The following is a 27,579-nucleotide window of genomic DNA, read 5'->3' as shown; positions in this document are numbered from 1 at the left end:
TTTTTTAAATGGTACTTTTTATGGCCGTAAGTTTAAAAGAGTCTCAAGTTCATCAAAGAAAGCAGAGCGACGTACTTCCTCTGGGTTAGGTACCTCTGAGTGGCTGTTCCTGCAGTGGGAACACACACGCAGAACACTAATAGTTAAAAGGATGAAAAACTGCTTTTTGGAAGAGCGGAAGGTTACAGCCTGGGCAGGTCATCAGTAAACAGTGACAACTTTCCTACAGCCACACATAAAAACAACTATAAAAATAAAAAATAGCATCTTTTGAGTGAATCTAAGTACTCTGAGAAAAGAGACACAGGAAGAACAAGCAAAACCTGGGTGTGAGGCCACAGTGCTAACCGCTGCACCACCAGCTTACTTTTAAGCACCTTTTATTTCCTTGCACTGCAGGAAACACAGATCAACCACAACTAACACTGGACAGTTTGCAAGTGTAGATTTCAGTTTTTTTGAGCACTTCTGTATAAAACTGCCTTAGACTACTCTGTGCTTTGGTTTAGGTGTAAGAAAAGTTCTCGTCACCTGCTCTTCATAGCTGAAAATGGGGTCTGTGTGAAGAGAGAAGGTGTTGCTTCTTAGATTTCTCCCACCCTTTACACACCAGCTCATGTTCCTCTTTATCTCCACCAGTCAAATGTTTATGAACAGAGGCCAGGATACAGACAGATGAGCAGATACCTTTTCCACTAATCGGTTTTAGCAGTGAAAATGATACTCCCCCACTTCTTCAGTCCACCCATTCAACTGCTTATTGACGCAAATATCTAATCAATCGCATAGCAGCAACCCAGAGCATTTAGGCAGATAGACGTAGTCATGATGACCTGGTGAAGTTAAATGGGAAAGAAAGTGAGCAGCAGATCTCTTGGCAAAAATACGTAGTTGATGCCAGAGGTCAGAGGAGAATGCTTTGAGATGATAGGAAGGCTACACTGACTCAAATAACCAGTCATTACAACCAAGGTATGCAGAAGAGCATCTCTGAACATACAATTATATTATACAGCGCCAAATCACAACAACAGTCTCAAGGCGCTTTATGTTGTAAGGTAGACCCCATCATAATACATACAGAGAAAGACCCAACAATCACATGACACACTATGAGCAAGTAAGACAGTGGGAAGGAAAAACTCCCTTTTAACAGGAAGAAACCTCCAGCAGAAGGCTCAGGGAGGGGCGGGGCCATCTGCTGTGATTGGTTGGGGAGAGAGAAGGAAGACAGGATAAAGACATGCTGTGGAAGAGAGACAGATTTATTGAGAAAGGTGACTGAAGAAGAAACACTCAGTGCATCATGGGTCACCTGATCCAGCACAACCTATACGCTATGAGCATCATTTAAATGCCACATTTAAAAGCCTGTGTGAGTATTGTTGCAGACCAGGGTTTTTATGATGTATTTTATGACTGTATTATGTTTTTACCTTGTAAAGCACTTTGTGACATATGTCTGTGAAAGGTGCTATATAAATAAACTTTACTTACTTACATGTCCATTTTTCACCATAAATGTGCAGAAACTGTGTCATCCTATCCTGCCAACGTGGACCAAAATCACTGTTTTGTTTTCAACATCTACGCCAAGAATGAAGGCAGATTTGAAGGGAACAGGGGTACCTAATAAATTGGCCAGTGGTGCGCATTCCAGTTTTTGGTTTTACATTTTCATTTCCACTGTTCCGCCACCAGAGGGCAGCCTACCCCAGCTAGTGAAAAAAAAAAAAGTAGCGCATGCTTAAATAAAGAGCCGTTCACAACATCATTAAGCAACTTGTTTATTTTCTTCCAAATGTTTCTAAAAGTGGACTATTTCATGTTTTCGGTCTCACCAGCGAAATATTCTCCTTTATTGGTGAAACCACGAAAAGAGGTTCCAGTCATGCTAGTTACTAAAGGAATAGACATTTACACTGTAGATTCTAGGTTTCTGTATTGTGGCTTTAGCATATAGGCAGGAAAAAAAACACTACAGATGCTTTTTTTTTTTTTCTTCAAATATACAGCTGGGTCCAAATTAAAACACAATAAAGAAAACAGTGTGGCACGTCTCAAATCATTTGCCATATATAAAGTATTCAAAATTGTATAATGGCTTCAAATCGGTTCCTAGAAAAAGGACACTTTAAAAAAAAAAATCATACTTTGATTATTATTATTATTATTATATATATCTATATATTTTAACCCTTTAATTGAGAGTACCAAGGTGGACAAACGGGTAGCCTCAGAAATGTTCTAATTTGGAACAAATAACACTAGAGATGGGAGAGCCTGAGCTGTCGAGTCACTCGGCAAACTCATCAGACAACTTTAATAACACGAAATCCGTCTGATGAGTTTAAAACGTGACCGTTCAGTTACCAACTGCGCTCCCATCTCTATCTCACTATGTTACACCTGGCAATAAATACACCGACAAACAGTATTTGTTCATTCTGACATCAAGAAAAGTTTTTTGTTTTAAATGTTAGTGTTTTATGGTACGGAGACATCAAGGGGAAGACTTATCTCATATTCTAAAAAAGAAAAAATAACTTCAATAAAACACGCACTGCATAAACACACCTGCTGAATCCATGATGCGAGAAACGGTCTAATATCCATCTATGTGACTTTTCTTTCCCTACCCTTATCGTCAGAGATACAGTGGTGTGAAAAAGTCTTTGCCCCCTTCCTGATTTCCCAGTGTTTTGCATATTTGTTACACTTACATGTTTTGGATCATCAAACACATTTTAATATTAGGCAAAAACAGCCCGAGTAAGTATAAAACACTGTTTTTAAATGGTGATTTCACTGATTAGGGGAGAAAAGTTATCCAAACCTACCAGTTCCTGTGTGAAAAAGTAATTGCCCCTGTTGTTAAATCAGGAATTAACTGTGATTAACCACAGTTCAGTTAAAAAAAACAAACAAACAAACAAAAAAAAAACCAAAAAAAAAAACCAAAAAAAACCCCCCACACAGTTCAGTTTCACTAAACACACTCGGGCCTGATTATTGGCAGACCTGTTGAATCGAGAAATCACTTAAATAGAACCTGTCTGACAAAGTGGAGCAGGCTAAAAGATCTCAAAAAGCAAGACATCATGCTACGACTCGAAGAAACACCTGAGAAACAAAGACACTGACAGCTTTCAGTCTGGAAAGGGTCACAGCGGTAGTGTGATGGGCTGGAGCTGCTAATCCGCCTCAGGAGGAAGACTGGCTGTTGTAAATGGAGCCATGAATTCTGTCGTCTACCAAACCATCCTACAACTGTCCGGCCATCTGTTTGTGACCTCAAGCTGAAGCGCACTTGGGTTCTGCAGTAGGACAGTGACCCAAAACACGCCAGCAATACCACCTCTGAATGGCTTAAGCAAAGTAAAATGAGTCCTGACCAGAATCCGATTGAGATGCTGTGGCAGGACCCTAAAAAGGCGGCTCATGCTCGAAAACCCTCCAATGTGACTGAATTACAACAATTCGGCAAAGATGAGAGGGCCAACATTCCTCCACAGCGCTGTCAAAGACTCATTGCCAGTTATTGTGAATGCTTGATTGCAGTTGTTGCTGCTTTATTGCGGTTTTTGCTGGCCCAACCAGTTATTAGGTTACCAGTTATCACTTTTTGCACACAGGCCCATGCAGGTTTGGATTTTTTCCCCATTAATAATAAACACCTTAATTTAGAAACTGCATTTTGTGTTTACTTGTGTTTTCTTTATCTAATATTTAAATTAGTTTGATGATCTGAAACCTGCAACTGTGACAAACATGCACTTTTCAAACCACTGTATAAAAAAAAGTTTCAGAGCAGATCAAACTGAGTGGGGAGGTTCAGGATATTTTAGTTATTGAATTACATTTTATTTTGGATGGATTCAGAAAATGTCTTCATCAGCCTTCAATCGGGCTGTAACCAGGGTTCAATGGCCCAAAAAAAGAGGATTCACAGGCAGATGCTACAGCTCCAACCATTCAGTCTCCTCCCACACAGACTCACACTCTTAAACACACTCACACACATGCGCGCACGGTCACAGATGGGCAAAGGTAAAGCTGTAGCCCTCCCAACCTGAGAGAATGATTGTCAAGCATGCACACAGCATACAATTTTTAGCCCGTTTCACAAAAGTAAGAAAATTTATCTGTTCCTTAATAAACAGAGCGAGACGGCAGATTCAGAATGGCCCGGATACATTTGAACGAACATTACAGAGAGAAGGAGTAAGAGCAATTCATCTGGAAAAGAATGATAATGATAACAATGACAATAACAAAAAAAAGAGTATTACCAAAAGCAAACCCTGTTTGAGGTCTGTGTGTGTTTGTATATGTAGGTGTGTATGTGTGTGCTTTTTAAAACTCAATTGTTGATCACATGGCCACGCTAGAATACAAAATAAAGTCAAATCAACAGAAACAATGACGTAATGCTATGGTTTTATACATAATATACACGAGTTAACAGCGATCTCTAGACTTTATTATCCATAGACTTGTCTTACGAGCAAAAAGGCGCTAGGTCACAGTGGGTTTCACTTGGCTAACATTATAGAATGCTAATGCTAGTTATACTCATTGACCGCTGGAGGAAGTGGGGAGGCGGGGTCATACATGTGACAGGAGCTCGGGAGGGGATGGGGGTGTCTCTCTCCATAGAAACTAGTATTAATCGCCTCACTGTTGCCAACTTCTGCCCCCCCACCCCCGTCACCTGTGCTCGAAACCACGTCTCATCCCTAGCTTATTACAGCTCAGCTAAGCTCTAAAGGAGCGAAAGCGGGTGTTTGTTTACAGAGAGAAAAGAGAAAGCCTCCAAACCGATGCAGAAAAGTGGCGGGTTGGTGACACTAGCTGCCGGCTGTCAACATGTCAGCGCAGAGATCCAAAAACGTATACAGGCAACAACGAGACTAACAGGTCCATTCTGTAGCCAGTCTAAAAAGAGAGCGTTCGCCGGAGGAATGCCGGGTGCTGTCGGCAGGTGGGAGCACGGTGGCGTGACGGGTCCGTGTAGGTGCAGGTGGGAAGGTGGCGTTTCAGGTGAGTGTGGATCCTGATATCTCTCCGTCTCTCTCTAGGGCTGATATGCTACAGCGGGCCTTTGAACTGGTTACCAGAGAGGTGCTGTCTGACGGACAGCTTTGATCCTGCTGCATCACCCAGTTTTCTCCACACCACCTGCGAACAGAAGAGGAGAGAAGAGGAGCTGAGCGAGGAAGAGGAACAGCGAGAGAAAGACGGGCAGACACAGAGGCTGGAAAGAAAAGACTTTCTTCTTCAAGAGGGAAAACTTCAAATGCCCACAGTTTGGCTTTGAGCTGGGAGGACTACACACACTCACACTACAGTAGAGCTTCAGTGCAGTGCAGAAGTCTCGAGCTTCTTTATATTTTGCTTTCAAGAAGCCGGATTTTCTCATAATTTTTTTAAGTGGTCTTGAGCAACAGTCCTGCAGCCTTTCTGAAGGTCTTTCAAAGTGTTTCTTTGGACTCATTCTTCAGTTGATACGTCTACTGTTCACTGAAACCTGATCAGAAATGGCTTCAGTAGAAGGGGTGGCCCATTCTTAAGAAAGGCAGGGTGTGTATGCATGGCCGAGGTCAGGAGACAGGGACAACAGCCATGTGTACAACACGGTGGAGGCCCTGTCATGGTTTTGGGCAGCGTTTCAGCCAGTGGTGTTGGAGATTTATGGAATTTTAAAGGGAGAAAAGCACAGTGAGGTTTTAACCCACCGTGTAGCACCATCTGGAAAATGTCTGACTGGCAACAGCTTCATTTTTCAGCATGACAACGATCCCAAACACACTCCCAGTGCAGTAAAAGCGTACACGGATGGAAAAAAAGCACACAATGGAGCCGTATCAGTCATGGACAGGCCTTCCTCTTCAACATTACTGAAACAGCGTGGGATCAAAAAGCAGCCATGAATGGCCTTCAGGAAGCCTGGAGAACTATTCCCAAACACCACTTTAAGAAATGCTGCTTAAGAGAGTTATTAAGGAATAAAGGTGGACACATCGAATATTGACTTTTAAGCTCTTTGGAGTTATCCCAACTGTTATCTTATACACTGTATATGTTTGAACATTTCAATGAAGCACTGCACCCATTTTCCAATTCTATCAAAGCATAAAGACAAGAACGGGACTCTATCTCAGTCCGTGTCGTCTCTCCGGTGCTGAAATCTCTCTATGAGAGTGAGAGGGGCCCCCGCGGGACCCCGGTGATGTTACAGAGGTACTATTGTAGTGCTTCCCCATTCCTGGCCTGTCACATACCTCTGCAGGGCCCAGATAACCCCACTCTCGTACTCGCTCTAATCAGCAGACCTTTTTATCCTGGGAAAGGCCTTTTCAGCACAGACAGAGAAAGATGAGGGGAAAATGAGAGGTGGAAGAATAGAAGGGTGAGGTGGAGGAGTGCTATTGGGAGGGAGGAGGGGGTGGTGCTCTTTTTCCTGCCGCACCAGTTTAATTGCTCTGACAGCTCAACTATGAGCCTCTATACTTTGGGCTTTCAGCTTTGGAGTGGAAAAGGGGGGCACAAAAAGAGAGACAGAGGGATGGATAGAAAGAAAGAAAGAGGGAGAGCTGCTGTGTCATTCCAAACCAAATGAGCCCAAACGAGTTCCTCATTAGCCAAAAAGGCTCAAAACTGACCTGATTTGAATCCAGTATAATGAATTTAAAAAGCTAATGAACAGACTGAATTTACAACTATCAAATTCCTCATTTTTCCATTGTTACACTAATGGTCTGCATATAGTGCACTTTATATTATTGGCACTACATCAGTGACAAACCTGTGGTGTGATTAGCTAAGTGGTTCTGCAGTGATGGCAACAGACCTGTGTGAGAGCTCAGACACCCACCTAGCCCCCCACTTTCAGGCTCTCCAATAATCATGACAACACACAGACAATTAGAATAAAGACCGGGATGCGAGTACATCTGTGGGAGCAGGAGGTGCACTTACATTGCACATCTCTCGCACAATGGCCTTCTCTTTCTCGCTGAGATCATCCTCATAGTCCTCAGGAACCTGCTTATCCAAGTTCTCGTGGACCTCCAGCACCTGATGGCAGACACAGGGTTGGACATGTCTTATTTTCCTTCTGTATTTACAGAACTACACTAGGCAACGCTGTTATCTTCCAGCCTAACTGCCAATATGTTCTTGTTTTTTTCCATAGCGCTACCAGCCTGACCCACTTGAACATGGTTAAGTACTTCTAGGCATGGTCTGGTACTACTTTATCTGCTAATATAATGCTACCCCCTTTTAACCATTTAAAAGAAAGTAACATTACATTAGCAACAAATGTGTTTTTCCCACATTTGAACTGTCACGCTGGTCGCAGCTATACCATAATAGCCTTCAGGCATCATCCTGCAAATTCTCCAGGAACAGCACTATGATAGCATCACAGCTGCATCAATGATACAAAAGCTGTAACACTGTTTACCAACAATTACACCCTGTGATTGATTTCCCTGACTAATATTACCTTCATGGCATGGACCACAGCCTCAGGCTTTTGGACGCAGGACAAATAGCCTGTAGCTGGAGAGGACTCGCTAGTTGGTAGGCGTCCAGTCCCCTAAGGGGAGAGAAAAACAGAGAGTGAGAGAAAGAAACAATAACATAACAATGATGAAGATGTTAGGGAGCGGGAGAACTGTGACAGAGGTTAAGAGGCAGGTGCAAACCTGCACCAGCCAGGACCTCTGCAAAGAGCTCTTCATTTGAGTCAAGATACCAAAAAAGAGGCCCCACTCGTCCCATCAGGGGGCACCTGTTCGGATTTAAAAAGAGAGTATTCCTGTACTGTCACACTGAAAATGTCACCCCCTTCATACCAGCTCAAATCACCAATCCTCCACTGGTGTTTTTCTTCCCTGTTTCTTTTGTATTCCACTCCCTCCTCTGGTCTGCTACCTGCACAGAGTGATTTAACCTGGTGTGATGGGAGCAGCCAGCCAGGAAAGAGACTGAGGGGGAGTTTGCTTGACTCATCACCACCCCCCTCCCGGGTAGTTCCAGACAGTGGGTCTCTGTCTGAGGGACACAGAGATCACTGGGATACACAATGGGTCCCATTCACCGTAACCTGGCATCGGGGTCTTGCATTAGACACAGATCCCTGGCTCTGTTAGCCTGGGTTAAATTCTCTGCTCGCTAGTGATGCGCCTGTCAGCTCCCTCCATGCCCGCTGGCCCCATTTGGGTGCCAGAATGATCCCACGTAACCTGATAGCACGGAGATAAAATAATAATCCCACTGCACCCAAGAGGACCGATTTGTGGAAACTGCCCAGCAGTTTATTCACATCACATAAACCGCACAAAGCACTGATTTACATCTAGAGGCTTTTGGCCATACAAACCAATAAGAAAAGTATTCTTTCAACCATTGGACAAGAAAAGGTCAAAGTGGCAAAAGAGCTTAACGGCACGTTTCCATGTTTTTAAGCATAATTTGATGTTATCCTCAGACAGGTTGAGCATTATATTTACAAGCTCTGACATGAGAAAAATAGGATGAAAGTGAATGTGAGTGTACATTTGCACATTTTGCCAGCACTTGAACTGACGCAGTGTCTTAGTTTAGTAACTACATCAAAACAACCATTTATGACATCCACTTAATTACATACAGTACCAGAAAAGCTTGGACTGGTTTGATACTTGATGTAATCCAGTGCAGATGCCAGTCCAAGCCCCCTTTTTTGCACATATTTAGTATATTAAATTTACCCACCGTTTTGTTTTTGCCTGTGTGGATTCCAAGGTTTCTCTTTAAATCTGCAACTGTCTGATCAAAGAGCAGCTAAACAACACAGCAAATTCATCCAGACATCCGAGGGAAACATTTTGTTTAGTATTCCACAGACACAGTTGAGTTCGCTCGTTGCAACAGCTGCTCGCTCATGTTTGACCTAAAAATCACGCTTGCAAAACTTTGTGTGTAAAAACACGTAATACAAAAGACAAATGGAGTTGTTTTTAAAATTTATGCCATTTATGATATCCAATTATCTGTGTGTGCATCACAAAGACCCATCCATACTTTACAAGCGCTTCAATTTTCCAGTGAGTTAAGACTGTGTCTTTATACCAACAAAAGGTAACAGCTTCCATACAGTGAAGTGGACTTTGGTCTGACTGAAAGTATGAATGTATAATTCATCGTTAAGCCTTTTGTGATATTTAATATTTGAAATATGTAAACATTCACTGCAAGCATTTGCCAAGAGCAGTGCAGTCAAGAAAAGGATTTGGACACAGATAGCTCGGGGCAGTGTTTACTGCTCGTAACTGTAAGCATCTCCTGCATTAACAGGGCTGATTTGGGTCATTGCAGCAGGAGGCAGGCAGGGGGACAAACACTGTCAGGAGCAATGGTTTGAAGTTTAAACATACGAAAATGAGCACAGACTGTTGAGCGTCTTCTATTCGACAATCTCATGTACGCTCACTGACCTGAAACTTTGAGTAAGACAAAGAAGTGAATATAGAGGATGAGCTGATCGATTGGGAGGGACACACACAACTAAGAGTCCACTTCACTGAAGTCATTCTGAAGTCCCACATCTCATCTTCGATTTTATGCCTTCTTTCCCTGCTCCTCAACATGAACTGGGCAAACTACAGAGCTCAACGTTAGTGCTGTTCTGTGGGCTTGTCACAAACAAGGCCATTAGCAGAAAAAGCTAAAAATAAATAAATAAAATAAAAAAAATCTGCCTTTATTGTACAATTTATAAACCCACAAGAACATATTACAGTCATGGTGGTGGATTATTTTACTGTCAAATAGCTCCAGACGAGCCATTTCTCACCGCTTTATCACTAAGCTAAGCTAAGCTAAGCTAAGCTAGGCTAACTGACAACTAGCAGCTATTAGCTTGCCACTCTCTTTACTTCCTCTCTTCTCTCTCTGAATAAGAGTTTCACAGCTTTTTATATTTATATAAGCATATACTAGCTGCTACGCTTTGCTAATGTTTAGATTTAGATTATTATTTTATGCTTTATATTTATATTTAAATATTTCTAAGATTATATATGTTGCTCTTTAGATTGAACGACTTAACTCGAAATTTCGAGTTAATAACTCAATATTTTGAGAAAAGTAACTCGAAACTTCGAGTTAGCGCTGCCAATCAGTAATCTACTGTACGTGAATTATGTCATTTCCTTGTTAACCGGAAGCTGAAGCCCTCAGCTACAAATGCTACAGCTAAACTACTAGTATTACAGCCAGTCATGAATGCACAAATTACTGATAATTTTCAGCGTGGCTTCACAAATGATGAAATCTTTGTGTTAATAGCTGAATCACATGGCGTTACTATCACCAAACGTACTCTCAAAAGCACCAATTTGTTACGATCTGGTTTTGAGTGCGAATTCTACGTAGATCACTGATTGGCAGAGCTAACTTGAAATTTAGAGTTATTAACTCGAAATTTTGAGAAAAGTAACTCGAAATTTCGAGTTAAGTTGTTCAATCTAAAGAGCAACATATATAATCTTAGAAATATTTAAATATAAATATAAAGCATAAAATAATAATCTAAATCTAAACATTAGCAAAGCGTAGCAGCTAGTTTTCAGGAAAATGTTACTATAACGATCATAGGATGTGTACATACATAAACTATCTCCTCCTTAACAGAGCGACAGTTAAGAAAGAACTTTGAAATATTGTCACACATACTTATTAATATCTATACATTTTTTCGATTTATATTACATCCCAATTCTTATGGATGTAACATAAATATAAATATGTTCTTTTCTGATATATTATGTACATTTAATCATCTCAATGTTATCTTCATCGCTTGCGTTTGTTCGGCGTACGTCACCCATACATAATTTAACAGTCACCAAAATTGGTGTGGACTGAATTTTTAAGACGCACCACTAAATACACAATGAAATGATGAATAAATGAAACAATGAATAAAAGGCGCTGCTGCTAATAATTCTAATTTAACAATACATAAAAATCTATTTTAATACCAAATTCATGATGCTAAAGCAAAAATATAGTTACATGATGATTTAATCAAATATATCCAACATTTTTATATCCAGCATATTTTTTCACAACACATGCCTGTTAAATGTCTTATTCATAGCACATCAAAAGTTTGACCTTATTTCATATAAAACTACACTGTAAATATGGGGAACCTACAATTCACAATTTACCTCTGTGCTGCAAAATGACCCTGTGATTAAAACAAAAAAATATATATATTTTTTTAACACAAGGAAGATTTAGTCTTCTGAGGAGCGGCACAGCCCGACTCTGACCTTCCTTAATTGCCAATCCTCTCCTCCTGAAGACATTGGCAGGGTTAAGGGTGGAGGTGGAGTGGAGAGGATTATTATTTTCATAGTGGAATTTGGTTCAAACAAGCTCCAGGGAGGAAGAAAAAGCAGGGACAGGATATGAGGAAGAGTGCTGACTATGCTAAATTTCTATCCTGGTCTCTGCCTTAGTTTCTCTTCTGTCTAAGACTCTGTCTGGATCATCCCCCTTATGCCCCATTTCCTTTCATTCCTTTTCTTCTCCCTCTCTCTTTTTTCTTCTTCCTGTCACGTGTAAGCGAGAGCGAGGTTGCCTGTGGAGGTTTAATTGGAGTGTGAGAAGTAAAGTGAATTAGAGCTGACTTGACTTTGCCGTGGAGGCACTGGCATAGCGCTCCCTACAATTAAGCATGTGCATGTCTGTGTGCAATTAAGCCCTGTCTCTTTATGTAACCACATCTGTATAAGCAGTGTCATAGCGCTGACTGATTGCTGTGACTATTGTCTTAGCGGTTAGTGTGAGCGGGTATTCATCTAAGCGTGTCAGTGTGAATCTTAGTATAGGTGGTTAGCCTTCTCCAAATTTGTGTGTTTGCGTATGTTTGCGTGTGTGTCAGTCTTCTCATTACTGACCATGTGCATGGCTTCCTGGCGCTGGGGCAGTGAGGACAGCTGGGACTCTGAGTGGTACAGAGTCATTCCCTTCCTCAGGGCACGAAGGTCACCTGGGTTACACTGCTGGACACAAACGGTCACAAAACAAACACCAAAGGAAAAAGAAAAAAAAAAATAAGACTTCAATGTGAGTTTTACCTAAAATTACCCAAAGAGTGGCTTCACTGCATGCTAATAAATCAAAGTTAATAATCCAAGACAGAGTGCAAACACACAGGGAATCCTGTCAGTTTGTTCACTTTGGCACTAATTTGACTTTAATATTCATTCTGACAATGTTGACAAAAATCAATGTATTTGCCTCTATGAGAGATATTTTAACATAAAAACGGCCACTTTTTACTCAAATACTCAAAATCCTGAGGTACTCGCAAGTACCATCACCAACATTTGATAGAGATTAGCCCAGTTTTGTGCACATAAACAGAGAAAACACTGCCTGTGAAGCAATTTTACACCAATTTTCTCTTCTTGCATCTGTGTCACTAGACACACAACTACTAGCATCTTTGTTACTACCCAGGTTTTGCCCGTTGGTATTTCCATCCAAGGGGGTTTATTAAAGTCTTTGGCTGTGTCTCCCTCACCATACAAGGCACTTTTCCTCATCACTCTCACGCCATTGCTCGTGTGCGGAAGTATCCCGTTTTGCCTTCATTGAGGTTCACTACATAGGGGCAACATGCCTAAAATTTGTCCTCATTAGCAGCCAAAGACCACTGGTTCCTGGGGGGCAGTTACCAGCCCAGCTTCGCTCTGCAGGCAGGGACACGGCAAACACCACTGTTTCTTGTGACATTTCTCGTGTCGCGCACTAGTGTTCCCTCTGTGCGTGGCGCGGTGCATGAACACACGTGATGCCTGGGAGCGCTCAGCTTGTTAACCCGTTGAGCTGTGGGTGTGTGTCTATGAATGCCCGGACATTGTGCTGTGTTGTCTGCCTTTGTATTATCTGTGTGTGTGTGTGTGTGTGTGTGTGTGTGTGTGTGTGTGTGTGTGTGTGTGTGTGTGTGTGAGAGACGCACTCAGGTGCACGCTCGCACGCACAAAGCCACAATCAGCATTCCCCTCGCCTTCCCCGTCCTTTGATATTCCTGCTCCTCTTCTCTCCTCCAACTCAGTATCCTTGTAATGTTCCTCTAACCTTTTCCAGTCCTCCCCCTGGCGCTTCTTGATCTATCCTTTCAGTTTCCATATTCATGCCCTCAATAGTGCATCTTTTTTGACATCTCTATAAGCTTTGTGTCTGGTAACCTTAAATGTCAAAATCAAGAGGGGTGACATAAACGCATAGTTGATCACCTGAATAAGAAGGCTTGCTAAAGAGTTTTATGTTACCGATGCAGACCTCTCCCTGAGTCTAGCTTTTCATTTAACCATCACACATCTCCAACTTTACTTCCCACCCCGACATGACCTTGACCGCTGAGACCAGCAAAGCCATTTGTTTGCCAGACAGCTGAGGACAGTTGGCTCGCTGCAGTCTTCCTGGCTAAAATTCAGGGGCCCTGCATCTTATCCATCCATCACAATGTTCTTGGTGCTGACGGGAAGATGCTGTGGGTGTCTTGCATCGTTTCCTGTTTGAATTATGAGGGGCAGGGGTGATGCCACTTTGACAAAAGGGTAGGAAGGACAGCGGGATGCTCCTCCAGAGCCGTGATTTAATCAAATACAGGATGGAAACTGTTAAATCAGAGTAACTCGTGCTAGACTGAAATAAGAGGCGTTTCCTTATCACAGTTACACCGTTAGACAGTTGGGCTGTACATCATATGCCGGTGCAGTATGGATGCTAATCTGGGACAAGCAGCTTTAGCCTCAGTATTTTTGCATCTGAAATCAATGACCTGGTCTTTAAACTTAAATACGTCGCTCTTCCATCATTATTGTTACCTAATTATGCCATGAATGCAAAGCCTGACAGCCATAACATTAAGTGTTTGAGAGTTTGGGGCTTATTGCAGTGACTCAGGGGACGGAGCATCATCTGATATACAGATCATTACGTGCTTACACTTGTCAGTTTCATGTCAAAGTGTCAGTGTGGATTGAGGAGGAGCGCATGAGTGCTTCACACACTGTAGTGAGTTGACAAAAGATATTTTCTCCACAGGTCTGAGCCTCTCTCAACGACGGCGCAAATTTCTGACATTGGGTGATAAAAGTGCTTTGGGTTGCAAGCTCCCAAATGCAAAGTTTACAAGATGCCTGACTCACCCTGACCTAAACCAAACAGTATTTACCAAGAGTGAACTTCCGACAACGTCCGGACCAGATTATCTCAACATCGTCCGGAGTTCGTGTGCGAGCTCGACTAGAGACAAGTAACAGCTGGAAGAAATGGGAGAGCTTAGTGGGAGAAAGCCTGAGGAGGATGCGCGTGTCTGAGCATGTCTGAATGTGTGCATCTGAGTGCACACACCTGTTTTTCTAATTGTGTTTACACCTGGGCTGCGTAGGCCCTTGTTAATGTTAATATCCACTGTGGGATCCTGCTGTTAACTCCCTCCACGCTCCCTTGAGTATGGTTAAAATACCTCAGCCAAGCTGGTCTGGAGGGTCAGCATTCCTGCACTAAGAGGCCATTGTTTCCTCTAGCTGAACACAAGTTTCACTGGGCCGGTTTCATAACACAGGAAGTTAGGCAATACAATCCACTGGGGAAGATAATCCATTGTACCAATTGAACCTGCTAATATGCACACACGTCATCAGGTAGGATATCATGAAATCTAACTGAATGGTAAACTTCAGTAATTCTTATTTTCACCCAATATTTTCCTGTTATCACCTCTGTGGGAAAGTCATGTTTAGTAACAACAACCAGAGATTACAGATTCATATTTTTCAGCTTCAGATTGACAGTCCTTCATTGTTCAGTTGCACTCCCACAAAGGTTTCGGCCATGCATAACAGATGCCTGAATCTACCTGGCTTGCCCCCCGGATCTTTAATTATTCAGCCCTCCAGACGTCAACACAAGCTAGGACATGCGTGTGTCATTTATGCACCAAAGCACAATGTAGCATTCATTCACTTAAGTTACCTTGTACCAAACACTGTGCGGAGCAGTTCCAAGGACAGATAAAAGCTTTCTTGCCAAGAAAGGCCACGTACAAGCAAGGGCCACCTGTGTTCATTCATTAGCACAGCATGCTAGCAGCACAGAAAGGAAACCCCTGGACACAGAAGCCACAACCCTGCAAGGCGGTGCATTTAACTTCCCGTGTTCTCGGAAAACCGGCACAATCACAAGGTGAATCATTTCTGTGGTGATGTTTGTCAATGCACTTTACTGTATTACGAAAAGTTGGAGATCAATATCAATATTAGGTGTGTATCAATGATATGAAGTCACAACCAGAAACCGGTTAGTTTAGCACTACAGGACGAGAGGGAGTGATGGGGACAAAGCTCGTTTGAGTCTGATAACACGCTCTCTCATGATTTGACCACTGATAAGCAACAGAAGTTATGTGTTGTTTAACTTTTTTTAATGGTATAAAACATGAGATATATTATGTTAATTAGAAGTTCTAAGTGTTAATAATACTGTTATGTTAGCACTTTGAACCACAGACAGTGGGTAAATCCAAAGTGTTTTTACGGTGGCCCTGAGAGGCCAAACGGACTGCAACTTAAGAAATAAGAAAAATGCTGCAAAAGCACACAAAGTGTTTCTGGCGAGACAATAACCCGACGGACCAGTTACAGGAACCAAAACATGCTAAGTAAGTGTGTTTTAATCTCATGATTCATAAAATACTGATGACGGATTTTTAGGCTAATAGTTAAGCTAACACACTTACCTCTCATCTTTTCTTTTCTCACAAAACTAATAGATCCTCCACTTCTTTTAAGTGTTTATCGGCAAAATTATTGGCATATTTTGTTTCCTGCAAATAGTCCGTCGGGTTATTGTCTCCCCAGAAACACTTCCCTTGTGCTTTTGGAAATCAGTTTTTTCATATTTCCGTTGTGTTTTGTGTGCTTTTGTAGCGTTTTTCTTATTGCTGGTGTTTTCTTAAGTTGCAGTCCGTTTGACCTCTCAGTTCCACTGTAGTTTTTGCTTAAAAACAAAATGATTTCAGGTCCTGTAATTTATGTGAAAATGGATTTCTGAGTTGACTTTTTTAAATACTTTCCAGCTGCGTTTATGGGCTCAGTCGCTCATTTTTGGTCATGAAAATTAAGTGTATTTCATAAATCCTGGTCCTAATAGGTTTCAAACTGGAGGATTATCTGCGGTATGCTCATTAGCTAACGATTTGATATTGACAAATTCATAGCCGATGAGCAAGTGGTTTGACGGTCAGACCCACCCCTCCTCGTCATATTAGATTTGTTTTTTTTAACCAAAGTGGAAATGGTTTCTTCAGAAGCCAGTGGATGATGTCACAGTCCCGATCTTTGCCGCAGTCTAGCTAGCGTCTAGCCTTTATGCTAAGCTAAAAAACACTACAGGCTGTTGCGTCATAATAACTTAATCCCATCAAGGGAACAAATCATCATATTCCTACCCTTTAAACATTACCACAGAGGTGATTCCTTGTCTGAAAGGCACAACATAAAACATTACTGCAAAGAGTCACCTTGCCTTGTACAGCTGCTGCTTTGATAGTGTCAGCCCTCTACAGAAGAGAAAGCAAGAAGCTCAAAGATGTGAAAAGTCCCACCACCAAACGAGTAAAAAGAGTGAAAGGGCCAAACAGACTGAACCAACCGGCCAGCAGAAGAGCCAACAAACACAGACATCACAGAAGATTACCTTTCTCGTCTGTATTTGCGATAAGCTATAGCGGCTATAAGCCTAGGGAGAGAAAAACATAATGGTGGAATGGTTTATTATGTTGTTTCGCTCTGTGAGGAGCCGTGAACAGCAATGGAAGCAACTGTTTTGCTGATGGATTTAAACACATAAAATTAAGGTAATGTATTTGTTAAAAAAAATAAAATAAATCAGTCTCAACAGTTTCACATTTTGCACTGCACTTGAACGCATTCATATCCCAACATCACGTCTGCAGAAAACAACGTGAACAAAAACTATAAGACGGGAGTTCATATTCTATGCTTGGACTGCTGCGAGACAATGTGTAACACCTAACTGTAGCGCGTAAGAGATAATTATGAGGATCGTTTAGGTTTCATGTCAGTGATAACAGCCTACACTCTGCCTACACATGAATCTGCTGGGATATAAGTGGGAAAGAAGACTTCAAATTATAGTGTGAAATTCAGCCTCGTCTCTGTGCAACCTGATTTGCATTAAACGAACCGACTCGCACCATAAAATGATGCGATAAAATTAAAGAGGCCAAATTATAAACTTAAAGCCTGAGCTGTTTTTTTTTGTTGCCAATAATTAGTCGAACACTTCATGAATCAGATTTCCCCTCACGTGACCAGATTAGTGTGCTTCGATTTCGTCATCTGCTGTTTGTGCTCGACTGGGTAAACACACCTCCGCAGACTGACATGTGACCTTCTGGTGAACCACACCAGCATTCCACACACACCCCACCCCGTTTTTGCACACACCCCCTCCCTCACCGAGCCCTCCATCCTCCAAATTTGGGAGAAGTCAGAGCAAGGTCAGCTTTGGGGATAAATCCTTTACTCTGTCACTGTCACTTAATGCCTCTTTCCCCTTCTTTTTCCTCCTCTCATCTCTGCTCCGCTCCCACAGTTCGCCTCGGGGGCTAACATCAGTGCACGCTACTGAAGCTTACTGACTCCCTATGAATTAAACATGGATAAACATATTCCCCAACTAACAGGGAGCCTGTTGCAAGGGGTAGCTTCACAGAAGCATTAGGCAACGATTTTATGTCATCGCAGCTTCCTGTCATGCGTTGAGGATGAGTTAAAAATTCGCACAAGAGGAGTTTAGCGAGGGTATAAGTTTAGACGGAAACTCAAGTGGGCTAATTGCGGCATGGCACATGTGCCTGTGTGTGTGTGTCCTTGTGCAAGCCTCACCTGTGAGAGGAGCTTATTGTTATCGTCTTCCAGTATCCGCACTTTCGTCTCCAGCTGCCTGATGTAGTTGGTGGAAGAATCTGGAGGAGAGATGAAGAGGAAAAAAAAGAGAAGAGGAGAAGTGATTAGCATTTCAAAGACCTCAAGCGGAAAACGGGCAGGCAGGGCCACTGAGGCAGAAGGACCACAGAGAGCTCCAAAGGTTGCCGTGCAGTTTGAGATGCACATCATATCCTTGTGAAAGAGCATTATAATATTAGCTAATATTAGCTAATATGCTAGCTCTGACACTCAAAGATCTAAAAATATTAAATTGGCACCCAAACAAAAGACAAAAGGTACAAATTCTCCCACCTTTTACATTTATGCACTATGGATGCAAATGTTGGTATGGGCTTATATCAGGTATTTATCTGGTGACTTACATTGGCATAAAAAGAAAGATGGCATCAGCTTTTAGACGGCTAAAAAAATTGTTGTAATAGTAGTAAAGATTTCATCCCTAATTTTAATTTTTTAGTAATTTTAGTTGATCCAAGTATTGGTTCCATCCTCAAATTCAAGCCTATTGGTCGCTTTGCAAAATAAGTTCTTGCAGCTGATGTCAAAGGTCAAGCACAGTGTTCACGCTGACCCATTTTTTGACCCCATACTCGACCGCTTTTTCCTTTCCCAACTTGGTGCACATTTCTCCTGTTCTCTGTATGAAAGAGAGTCAACTGTCATATTTGAGATTCGTCACAGGACTGTCTGTAATCTGCACATCTGACAGTCTAACTGCAGCCTAATTATCCCACAGAGGTTTACACAACCAAGGTTGATCCCAATAAAGCGGCACTGTGCTGACTTGAATCAACTTTACAGAGTTCAAATCAGGGACGGGAGCGGATGTGAAGCGTGGAGGTACAGTTTGACTCTGCAGGTGCCAGGGAGCCTGTTATCTAAAAAGGCATGTTTAATTTACAGAGAGAGATCAAAGCCGAGTCACGCACAGGAGCCGCGCTCTGGTAGCTACTCGGGAGCACAACACCGCACGCACGGCTTTATTTTGTTTTGTTTTCTAAGTGGAATTACAGAGAGGCTGAGAGCGGCGACGGCGGGGAAGCTGCTGATGAAAATGATGGGTTGAGGTTTAACAAGATGCACATGAGGACTCACAGCTGCAGGGTGCCGCACACGCAAATGAAACAAAGCTTCTCGCATCTGTTTGGCAACTCTCGTCTTAGTTTGCCTCGACTTAAATGACCCTCACAAGTCCAACACGCATTTAAGCAAGTCGACAAGCACTTTGCAAGCAGGGGGCACCACTGTTCACAAATCAGCCCACTCGAACGCCAACCTGGATTCAGCAGGTTTGCAGTTACATGCACACAGCCACAGATGCTATCAGTTTCAGACATACTTTAGAAACCTCCTGCTGTTTGCATAAACACGTCAGACAGCATACACACTCAGCTGTCTGCAGATCCATGAAGTTTTGGTCAAGCTTATGCTTAACTGGTGTCCTAAATCTACCTTACATTATAGATGCAGAACAACATTTTCAGAACTGAATCTGGAGCCTGTAAGTGTTCTCATGTCAGAATTGGTGCTCTGTATTAAATGCACTTTACCAGAACAGCAGTGGTAAAGCCCTCGTTGTCTTTCATTCAACTACTGTTGTCTTTTATCTTCTTTTGCATCATTTTTCTTTGTGTAATAATGTGAAACAAGTATGAAGAAAGGGAAATATATCCTATTTTAAAACCCACGGAATCATCAATCTTTTCCCACAACTTGAAAGCAGACAGAGCCAAGTCCAATCGGTCTAACCCCATGACTTTTTTTTTTTAAGAAGGGCCAGTGCAGACAACACTTGTTAGCCAGTGACTGGACACCTACAGGAGGCCACAGTGGGACGCTGGCCAGATCTGGTAATCCTCTCTTACTGCCTTGTGACACTCTAATCTGTATTCATCTGCTTGCCTGACCTGCAGCCAGATCTCAAGCTGATTAGGATGAAGGTTCCTCAGCGTTCAGTCAGCAAACAACAAACGAAGAAGACTCTGAAAGGGGAGGGGGGGGCAGAAAATGGATGTTAACTGCTGCTTTTCTCCCCCACTGTTGTGTATGTTGAGATTATTCACAGGGATTAAGATTAAACCATCAGTGTTCGAACAAACTCGTATTTTTTATCTTCTTAAGACCAAATAAATAACAATAAGATGTAAAGATGTACAGTCGAAGGTAAATATTGATGCAGTTTTCCATTTTAACTAGAAAAACAAAACAAAAACAGAATTGGCCCTAAGTGATGGGTTCCACAGACGCGAGCATGAACAGCTTCTTCACATAACACAGCACCATCCCTCCCCTTCTACTCCCCACAAGCCTTTGATGTGTTATAGGAGGCTAAATCTCAAAGTGCATCCCTTCAGCATCACGCACGGCATGATTAAGTTGTCTTTCTCAAATATGTGCAGATCTGCTGTGAGAAAATTCACAAGAACACACACACACACACACACACACACACACACGCTCAGAGCTGCGGGGATCTGCTCGTGGAATCCAGCCGTCACCCTCTCTCTTTAACACCCGGCTCCGGAGTCATCCTGGTGGGAGAAGGGTCAGGCAATTAAACTGCTCCCTGGCTCCCCTGCCACTCCTTCATCCTTTCATCCCCGCAGCCCCTCCAGCAACACATCCTCTCCCCTGCATCACTCGTCCACAAGGAAACGCTACAGATCATACAGAGATCACACAGCAGAGCCAAAATAACCGCCTTTCAAACCCCAGCTCGGTGCATCTGCTCTTTCATGCACACACAGCCCAACAAAAACAGGATCATGGGAGAGGCTGTTATTATTTATGCACAGCCTGAATGCAATCTTAAACAGGTGAATAAGCGAGTAGAAGATGCTGTGAAGCAGTGAAATATTTCCAACTAGGCTGTAAACAATGCAGCATGAGAATGCTGGAGGCCCTGACAGAGAGAGGAAAATCCGGCCTTTACGTGAGCTATTTTTATATCTGTGCTACTGATGTTTACCCGCTGAACTGAGCTGATGTGAGACTGTATATATCTGTGTGCGCGCCGGACAAAAGGTGACGCAGACGGCGGCACGAGTCCATCCCCCCTTTCAGCGCGTCGCTTTTTATCACGTCAGTGCCACTGTGACCCACTTCCAGCAGCCACTCCCCTCCTTACCTCCACTCCACTCCCACTTTTCCCTCCATTTCACTACATCCCATTACTTTAACGACTCTCTCCATTACAGCTCTTTTGCTGCTCTGAAAGAAAAAAAAAAAAGAGGCAGTTTTGAAGAGACTGACCTGATATTATGTCACAACAATAAAAACACATATGAGGCCGTTAATCTGACTGAAAATAGAGTTACAAAAAGTTGTTGTGACCCCGTTTTAAAAGGGTCTGGGCTCCACTAGCTCCCGTTTGGTTGCTACAAGGCTCCAAGCAGCCTATGCCCATCTGTCTATAACAGCCCATCTTGCTGTCTTTGCTGCACGCCTCTAGCAGACAAAAATATCTGCGAGCCAAATCACAAGTGAAACAAGTGTGGAATTTAATACTGCACAAGACAGTGTATGTGTTATAGCAGCGGTCCCCAACCTTTTTTGCGCCACGGACCGGTTTATGTCCGACAATATTTTCACGGACCGGCCTTTAAGGTGTCACGGATAAATACAACAAAATAAAACTAGTACCGGTATTGAAAAAAAAGACGATTTATTCATAACACACGTGAAAAGACCCAGGAAAACCGAGTTAACGATAACAAAATAACGCTGAAAACCGATAAAAACCCTGAAAACCATACATTTCACACCTGAGCCTCAACTCTCGCGGCCCGGTACCAAACGACTCACGGACCGGCACCGGTCCGAGGCCCGGGGGTTGGGGACCGCTGTGTTATAGTATGAACTGTAACGCACTGTAACATTTCATAGTATGAAATTTAATGCATAATGTCTATTCAGTGTTGAATGGACTTCTGTCGCCATGAAAAAATAAAGACCTTTAAAATAATTTAAATGTTGGAACCTCTGAGGCTGAAACCTGCAGCCAGTGCACTCGTGCCAAAAACTGCAGTTCTTCAAATAGCCGTTTGAGAGCGTCTCCAAATACAAGTCACTCAAGCATAGACTCCTTATGTTTAAAAGACCAACTTTACAGCACAAATAAACAAGTTTATAAACTTTTTATACAAGTTTGTAAAACTTTTAAACTCTAAGAAAAAAGGTGTTGCATTTTTCTCCTTTTGCAACAACAGTATGGTAGTCAATGCTGGCTATTTAAATGATATATTAAGGCTTAAATTGGTAGTTGTTTGGCCACTTTGAGCAACAGTTAAACAGGTCGCTACCAGAAGACATCTAAGAAGCTGGCTGTCCACTTCAGTCAGTAAGTGATTTTAACTTAAGCTAAGCAGCTAACTAATAAAGCTAATGCTAGCTAACAATTACGCCAAACCTTTTGCCCAATTGTGGCACATCTGGTTTAGAAACAAATAAATAAAAACAAACAAAAACAAGTTAGCAACAGCCAACTTTAGGCTTCATAGCAAAAGTCCACAAACCAATGGGTGATGTTAGTGTGTGTGCATCTTTTATATACAGTCTGAGTTTTAAGACTTTTCAGTAAGTGTGAGATTTTGTACGTTACACTGCTGATTAGCAGGACAAGGTGGGAACATTGCAGCATTTCACAATACAAACAAACGTGAACCCTCTCATAAAACCGTGCTCCGCCGCGCTACAACTGGCCAAACCTCCAGAGAGTTCCTTTAGTTTCTGTTTGAGTACTGTTACCTTCCAGGATGATTTATATAGCCTGCACTGAATCACCTCATAATGATAATGTATCATCCACAAGAAATGGCAGAATTAGTGTCACTGTGATGGATAGCGTATGTATAATATCATTCTCCTCCTTAAATCTGTAGCCTGCTTTTCCATCTCTTTATTAGTTCTTTTTCTCTGTCACACCCTCGGTGCATATGTTTCAAACCCCCGAGTGGAACAAAAAGGTACGCCTGATGTTATCGGAGGTCACGGCAGAAGAGGGGGTTTCAACAATTATATTGACGAGTCTTAAAATTAGACCACACATATACATTTACAATCGACATTGGGCAGATAGTGGCGGGAATGTTACAAAAACCAGCCTCCGAGGTCTTTGTTACATCAAAGTAGCTTTGGTAAAGCAGTATGGTTAAAAAGGACCAGGCTTTGGAATCCCCTTATGTTTTCAAGTCAGATCCCAGGGCTGTTTAGAAAGCCTGCAGTGCATTGAAATCACTCTGCTTTTATTATTCCTGGCTCGGCTCTGGCTTTCATCTCCTATTCACAGCTGTATCTCAGTGTTTTAGTGCAGAGACATGTATATTCTCTCAGCGACGTGCGTGTCTGTGTAGCATGTATGAGTGCTTATGCACAACATTTTGAAGACAGGGAATGCATGTGGGCTGTATGGGTGTCTAAGCTGACAGTGTGAGCTCATGTGGGAGGGTGAAAGGATGAGTGAGAGGGTTCGAGCGAGAAAGGGGATTTTTTTTAACCCATCTGTGATCTACACTTACACCCGAGTCAGTGGTCAAATCAGTTCCACTGGTTACATAAAGCTTAAATCGTTATACTAAAATAGCTTTATTAACCGGCAACTTTAAAAATCTCAGTTTGGAACGAGCCGTATTCATGGTGGGAATCTGAAAGAGGTCCACCTTAAAAGCTGAAAAAGGGGGTGGAAAAGAGCAAAGGCAGAAGAGAATCAAAGACATGGAGAGACGCCACTCCCTCCAGCCAGCAGTCAGAGCAGCAGTAAACATTTAAATGTAATGTTTGTCTAAGTAGCTGCAAAAGTAATTCCTTGAATTATTGTTCCATCACTTTATTGCTTTTGTAAAAACCCATTAATTGCTGAACTTACCCTTAAACCCAGTGAGGATGGAGCTTAAAATGAAACTTTCATTAAACATTCATTGGCCAGTTCATCAAGATGATGGAAAAGGAAACTGTGTTCAACAAACAAAGAAACAAAAAGGAAAAGTATTCAGTGACATTTGCCTGCAGAGCCTTTCTGTGCTCCATAATGTAGTACTGTGTACTGTCAGCTCAACGAGATGTTCAATTCAGGCAGATTAGTTGGGAAAATCCTTCCCTAAGGAGACTGGTTAGAATGGTCAGGAATGTCAGATTGAAGATGGAAAAGTTGAGCTATAAGAGTTATGTCCAAGAAAGAATTTTTGATTACTGATGTGCATTTGTGTCAAAAGTGAAGAAATTAAATGTTTGAGATTTATTTATTTTTTCCTGTGACATTTTAGCCCGGAGTGGCTGAGGAACCCAAAGAAACAGGGTTTCAGGCTTTCCTTTCTAGATGAACAGTTTTAATTTATCAATTACGTTTATAAAAACAAGCTAACATTTCATGTGCTGCATTCTGCAATCCACAAATACAGGCATGCACTTGGCCAGTTAGTTCCTTTGCTTGGATGCACAGTAATCGGTCATAGCCAGGGTGAACTGGCCAGGGGAACAGAGAAGAACAAGTTAAGTGTGCAACCATGCTGCATTAATGAGGGGGATGGCAAAACCTGGCAACCCAACCACGTAAACCACGGGCTCCTGGAAGGTCTTCAAAGCCTCAACTGGCTCATCAGCCGGCGGGGAGCTAACCCCATCTGACAAGACATGGCACCCACTCCAAGGGAGCGAGAGCGCCTCACCTCCCCACGCACTCCCCCGTGCGCGAGTCCGTGCATGTGTACGTGGGAGAATGTGCTGCGGAGAGAAGCGAAACATGTTTTGTTTTTTTGTTTTCTGTCATGTGCATGAAAATGTGAAAGTGTGTCTTCGCGTGTGACAACAGTGTAGCGTTGCTTTACGCTCGAGGGGAGACGACCCCTGCCGAGTGACTAGCGTGAAAGTTAAAATTGTCAAACGAGCTCCAGAGGGAAGGCTCGTGCGCGTCGACAGCTTAAACACTGACCAGGTGAGATCGGCTCTTTAATCATTTGCTGCTTGTCAGTTGGAAACAAAACCAAACACCAACAGCTCAGCGCGGCTTCAGCGCAGAGAGAAACTACTAGAGGAGGTTTTTGCCTCGGGGAGTTTTGGGTGGCATAAATATTTCACGCACTTTGGTGTATCACATGAATAACGTGGCCTTACGAAGCATTGTGCGGGCATGCAGTGGAAAGTAGACAGTTGAATGGATGTAAAGTGCACCTTGGACCTTGACCACAATAAAAATACTGAATAAACAAGCTTTGTGTTCTCGGTTTAAGAGTAACAGCAGGTCTTCCTCTCTGCTAAGCATTAACTTTCAGGACTTGTGAAGAGAGAAATGAATCTGACCATCAGTAAATTAAATCGGCAATTACAAGGTTAATATTTGGTTTACACGCCGTTTTCTGGACAGTTTTCTTCCTATGGAAGATGGAGTTTGGTTCAGTGTCCCATCCTGACAGAAAAACAACATAAAAATTTTTAAAAAGTCACATGCCTAAAAGTGAAAGCACCGAATCACAGCAGAATACAGCGTCCCCTTTTCTCTGATTTCAAAATAAAGACCAAAACTTTCAAAATCAAGGTTTTCAAAGTAAAACATAAAAATATTTGTGTGTTAAAAGAAGGACAAAACTCACAAATAAATAAAAACATATGGAAAGGCCGGCCCTCCGAACCTTGTTAAGAACAAGTTTGGAGAGAAAAGCAGTGGGACACCCAAACTGCTCTTCAAGTACACTAACAGGCTTCTGTCAGTTGGAAAGGTTCTCTCAGTCCAGAAGTCTAAACACATTACAACATAGGCTTTCCACTTGTTTCCTGCTTCTTGCATCCTCGTCTGGCCTCATATTTTCCAACGCAGATCAATCTGTCTGGATAAACAAACGGATGCTGGCATCGAATCCCTATCGACTTTGTCCAATTCCCCACGGTAATCATATCCTGTTATGCATCTAATCATGACAATTTCAGACATTCACAGTTACGCACAGGTCAGCTGGGGCTCTTCATAATGTCAGAGGTTATTCGCTTCCATTGAGTGGAAATTGAAAACTAATTCTCTGACGTCCAACGATCGATCGCTCTGTCTGCTTCGACGGTGGCAGAGAAAGAGGGAGAGAAGCCTGATTTATTTATAGGTACTCCAACAGACAGCGACGCTGACGCACGCCTTGTTCCCATCGCACATCCTGCCCGACAAAGTGATGCCTCCCTCCGCTGTCTCCTCAGCTCGTCATCACCACCCTTGCAGGGTCAGCGGATGCCTTTGCACGTCTGCACCTACGGGCGTCGGGCTGAAAATACGGCTGCAATACAGTACGTGTGATATCCGTGTGCGTCACTGATTACGTACACGGTATGAGGCCACACATTAACGCACAGACATTTTTGTATGTTTTTTTTATGGGAGATCTCCAGGGTGACTGCTAGCAAGGCTGTCAAAAATCAATACATATGGTTTAGCGCTTGCATTGCTTAAGTGCTATATACAGTACTAGGCCACTTCTCAGACTACTGCCCCATGCTCTTAATCTTTTGATTAGGCTAAAAGAAAGGCAATCAGGCAGCTAGTTGAGTTCAATCCTGTGAAATCAAAGCTGTGGGCTTAATTTAGTCCGCACCCTTACTGTCCGTGTGTGTGTGATGGCTATTCACTGCGAGACAAAACAGAAAAAGATTAGTGACATTTTGTAGATGGATTAGCTGGTAGCTATTGTTTGCCTTCACACTGCCGTCCCGAAACCCTTCAGCCTACTCCTGCACAGCGCGTAAGTTCTGTTATTTAGCAGATAAACCTTTTTAAAATCATCCTTTACTCCTTGGTTTACTGGCCGATCAAGGTCAGGAGCCAAACTACAAGATAAATGGACATTAAAAGCGCTCCAGTACTAATTTAAGAAGCTGTCAAGGGCTCGCTAAAGCTTTCAGGGGTGAGCCATATATTCTGTTCAGTCTATGCTGATTCCAAGGACCAAAAAAGGCTTTACCGATATCTCACGCTCGGCAGCACTCAAGGCCCTCGACAATGAAGGTCAAGGGTCATAACTCTTGACTGACTCGGGGACGGGACGCGTCCTTCCTCTAGATCAGCAACCATTTTCTGCTGGCGCAGAAGATGACGATGGTGGAATTAGTGAGTTTCTGTGTATTTATTTTAAATAACAGCACACAAAACTGCACAATCCCCTTTGTCTGAATACATTCCAGTACAATGCAGCCATTTAGATGGGATGATTTGTTCGGGGGATTAGGAGTGCTTTATGAATATTTACTTGTTGAGTTAAATCATGTTTTAGCCAACAAAATAAAATGAAAAAAAATAATAAAAAGAACATTTTTGGAAATGTCAGCGAAAACAACAATTTAACACGCGAGTCTGGACGACAGATTCAAAGATATGTTGCCTGTAAACATGTGGATGTCATCAACGTGAAACCCCACAGTGCCCACGGAAGGCTTTGCAGAAGAGGCTTAAGAGATGGCTGGCTTTACCTCGCACAACCCACAACCCACCGCAGTGTGTAAACAAACACCAGAGGGCATTGTGGGTAGAGAACGTCCCCCCAGAGCCCACGGCCCT

At 42.6% G+C, this 27,579-nt stretch overlaps 1 protein-coding gene across 3 annotated transcripts in view; it reads right to left on the bottom strand.

The window, feature by feature from the left end:
* Positions 1-2,928: 2,928 nt before the first annotated feature.
* The window catches only part of ccdc85cb (coiled-coil domain containing 85C, b), a 46,546-nt gene continuing 21,895 nt past the window's right edge, over positions 2,929-27,579 (bottom strand). Inside the window, exons 2-7 of one of the 3 annotated variants that reach the window (XM_085372335.1) lie at positions 17,991-18,070; positions 16,777-16,818; positions 11,964-12,068; positions 7,514-7,606; positions 6,982-7,080; positions 2,929-5,181 (exon numbers count right to left, since the gene is read on the bottom strand). In XM_085372335.1, the coding sequence (XP_085228461.1) occupies positions 5,092-5,181; positions 6,982-7,080; positions 7,514-7,606; positions 11,964-12,068; positions 16,777-16,818; positions 17,991-18,070 (509 nt within the window). In that variant the 3' untranslated portion in view covers positions 2,929-5,091. The remainder of the gene's footprint in view (positions 5,182-6,981; positions 7,081-7,513; positions 7,607-11,963; positions 12,069-16,776; positions 16,819-17,990; positions 18,071-27,579) is intronic. The other 2 variants (XM_085372336.1, XM_085372337.1) reach the window with 2 other exon arrangements.

This window comes from Diplotaxodon limnothrissa, linkage group LG15, assembly GCF_057381915.1.
Source record: "Diplotaxodon limnothrissa isolate DT_005_m linkage group LG15, D_limnothrissa_male_GT1.1, whole genome shotgun sequence".
Lineage (NCBI taxonomy): Eukaryota > Metazoa > Chordata > Actinopteri > Cichliformes > Cichlidae > Diplotaxodon > Diplotaxodon limnothrissa.
This window is presented reverse-complemented; position numbering and strand designations above follow the sequence as displayed.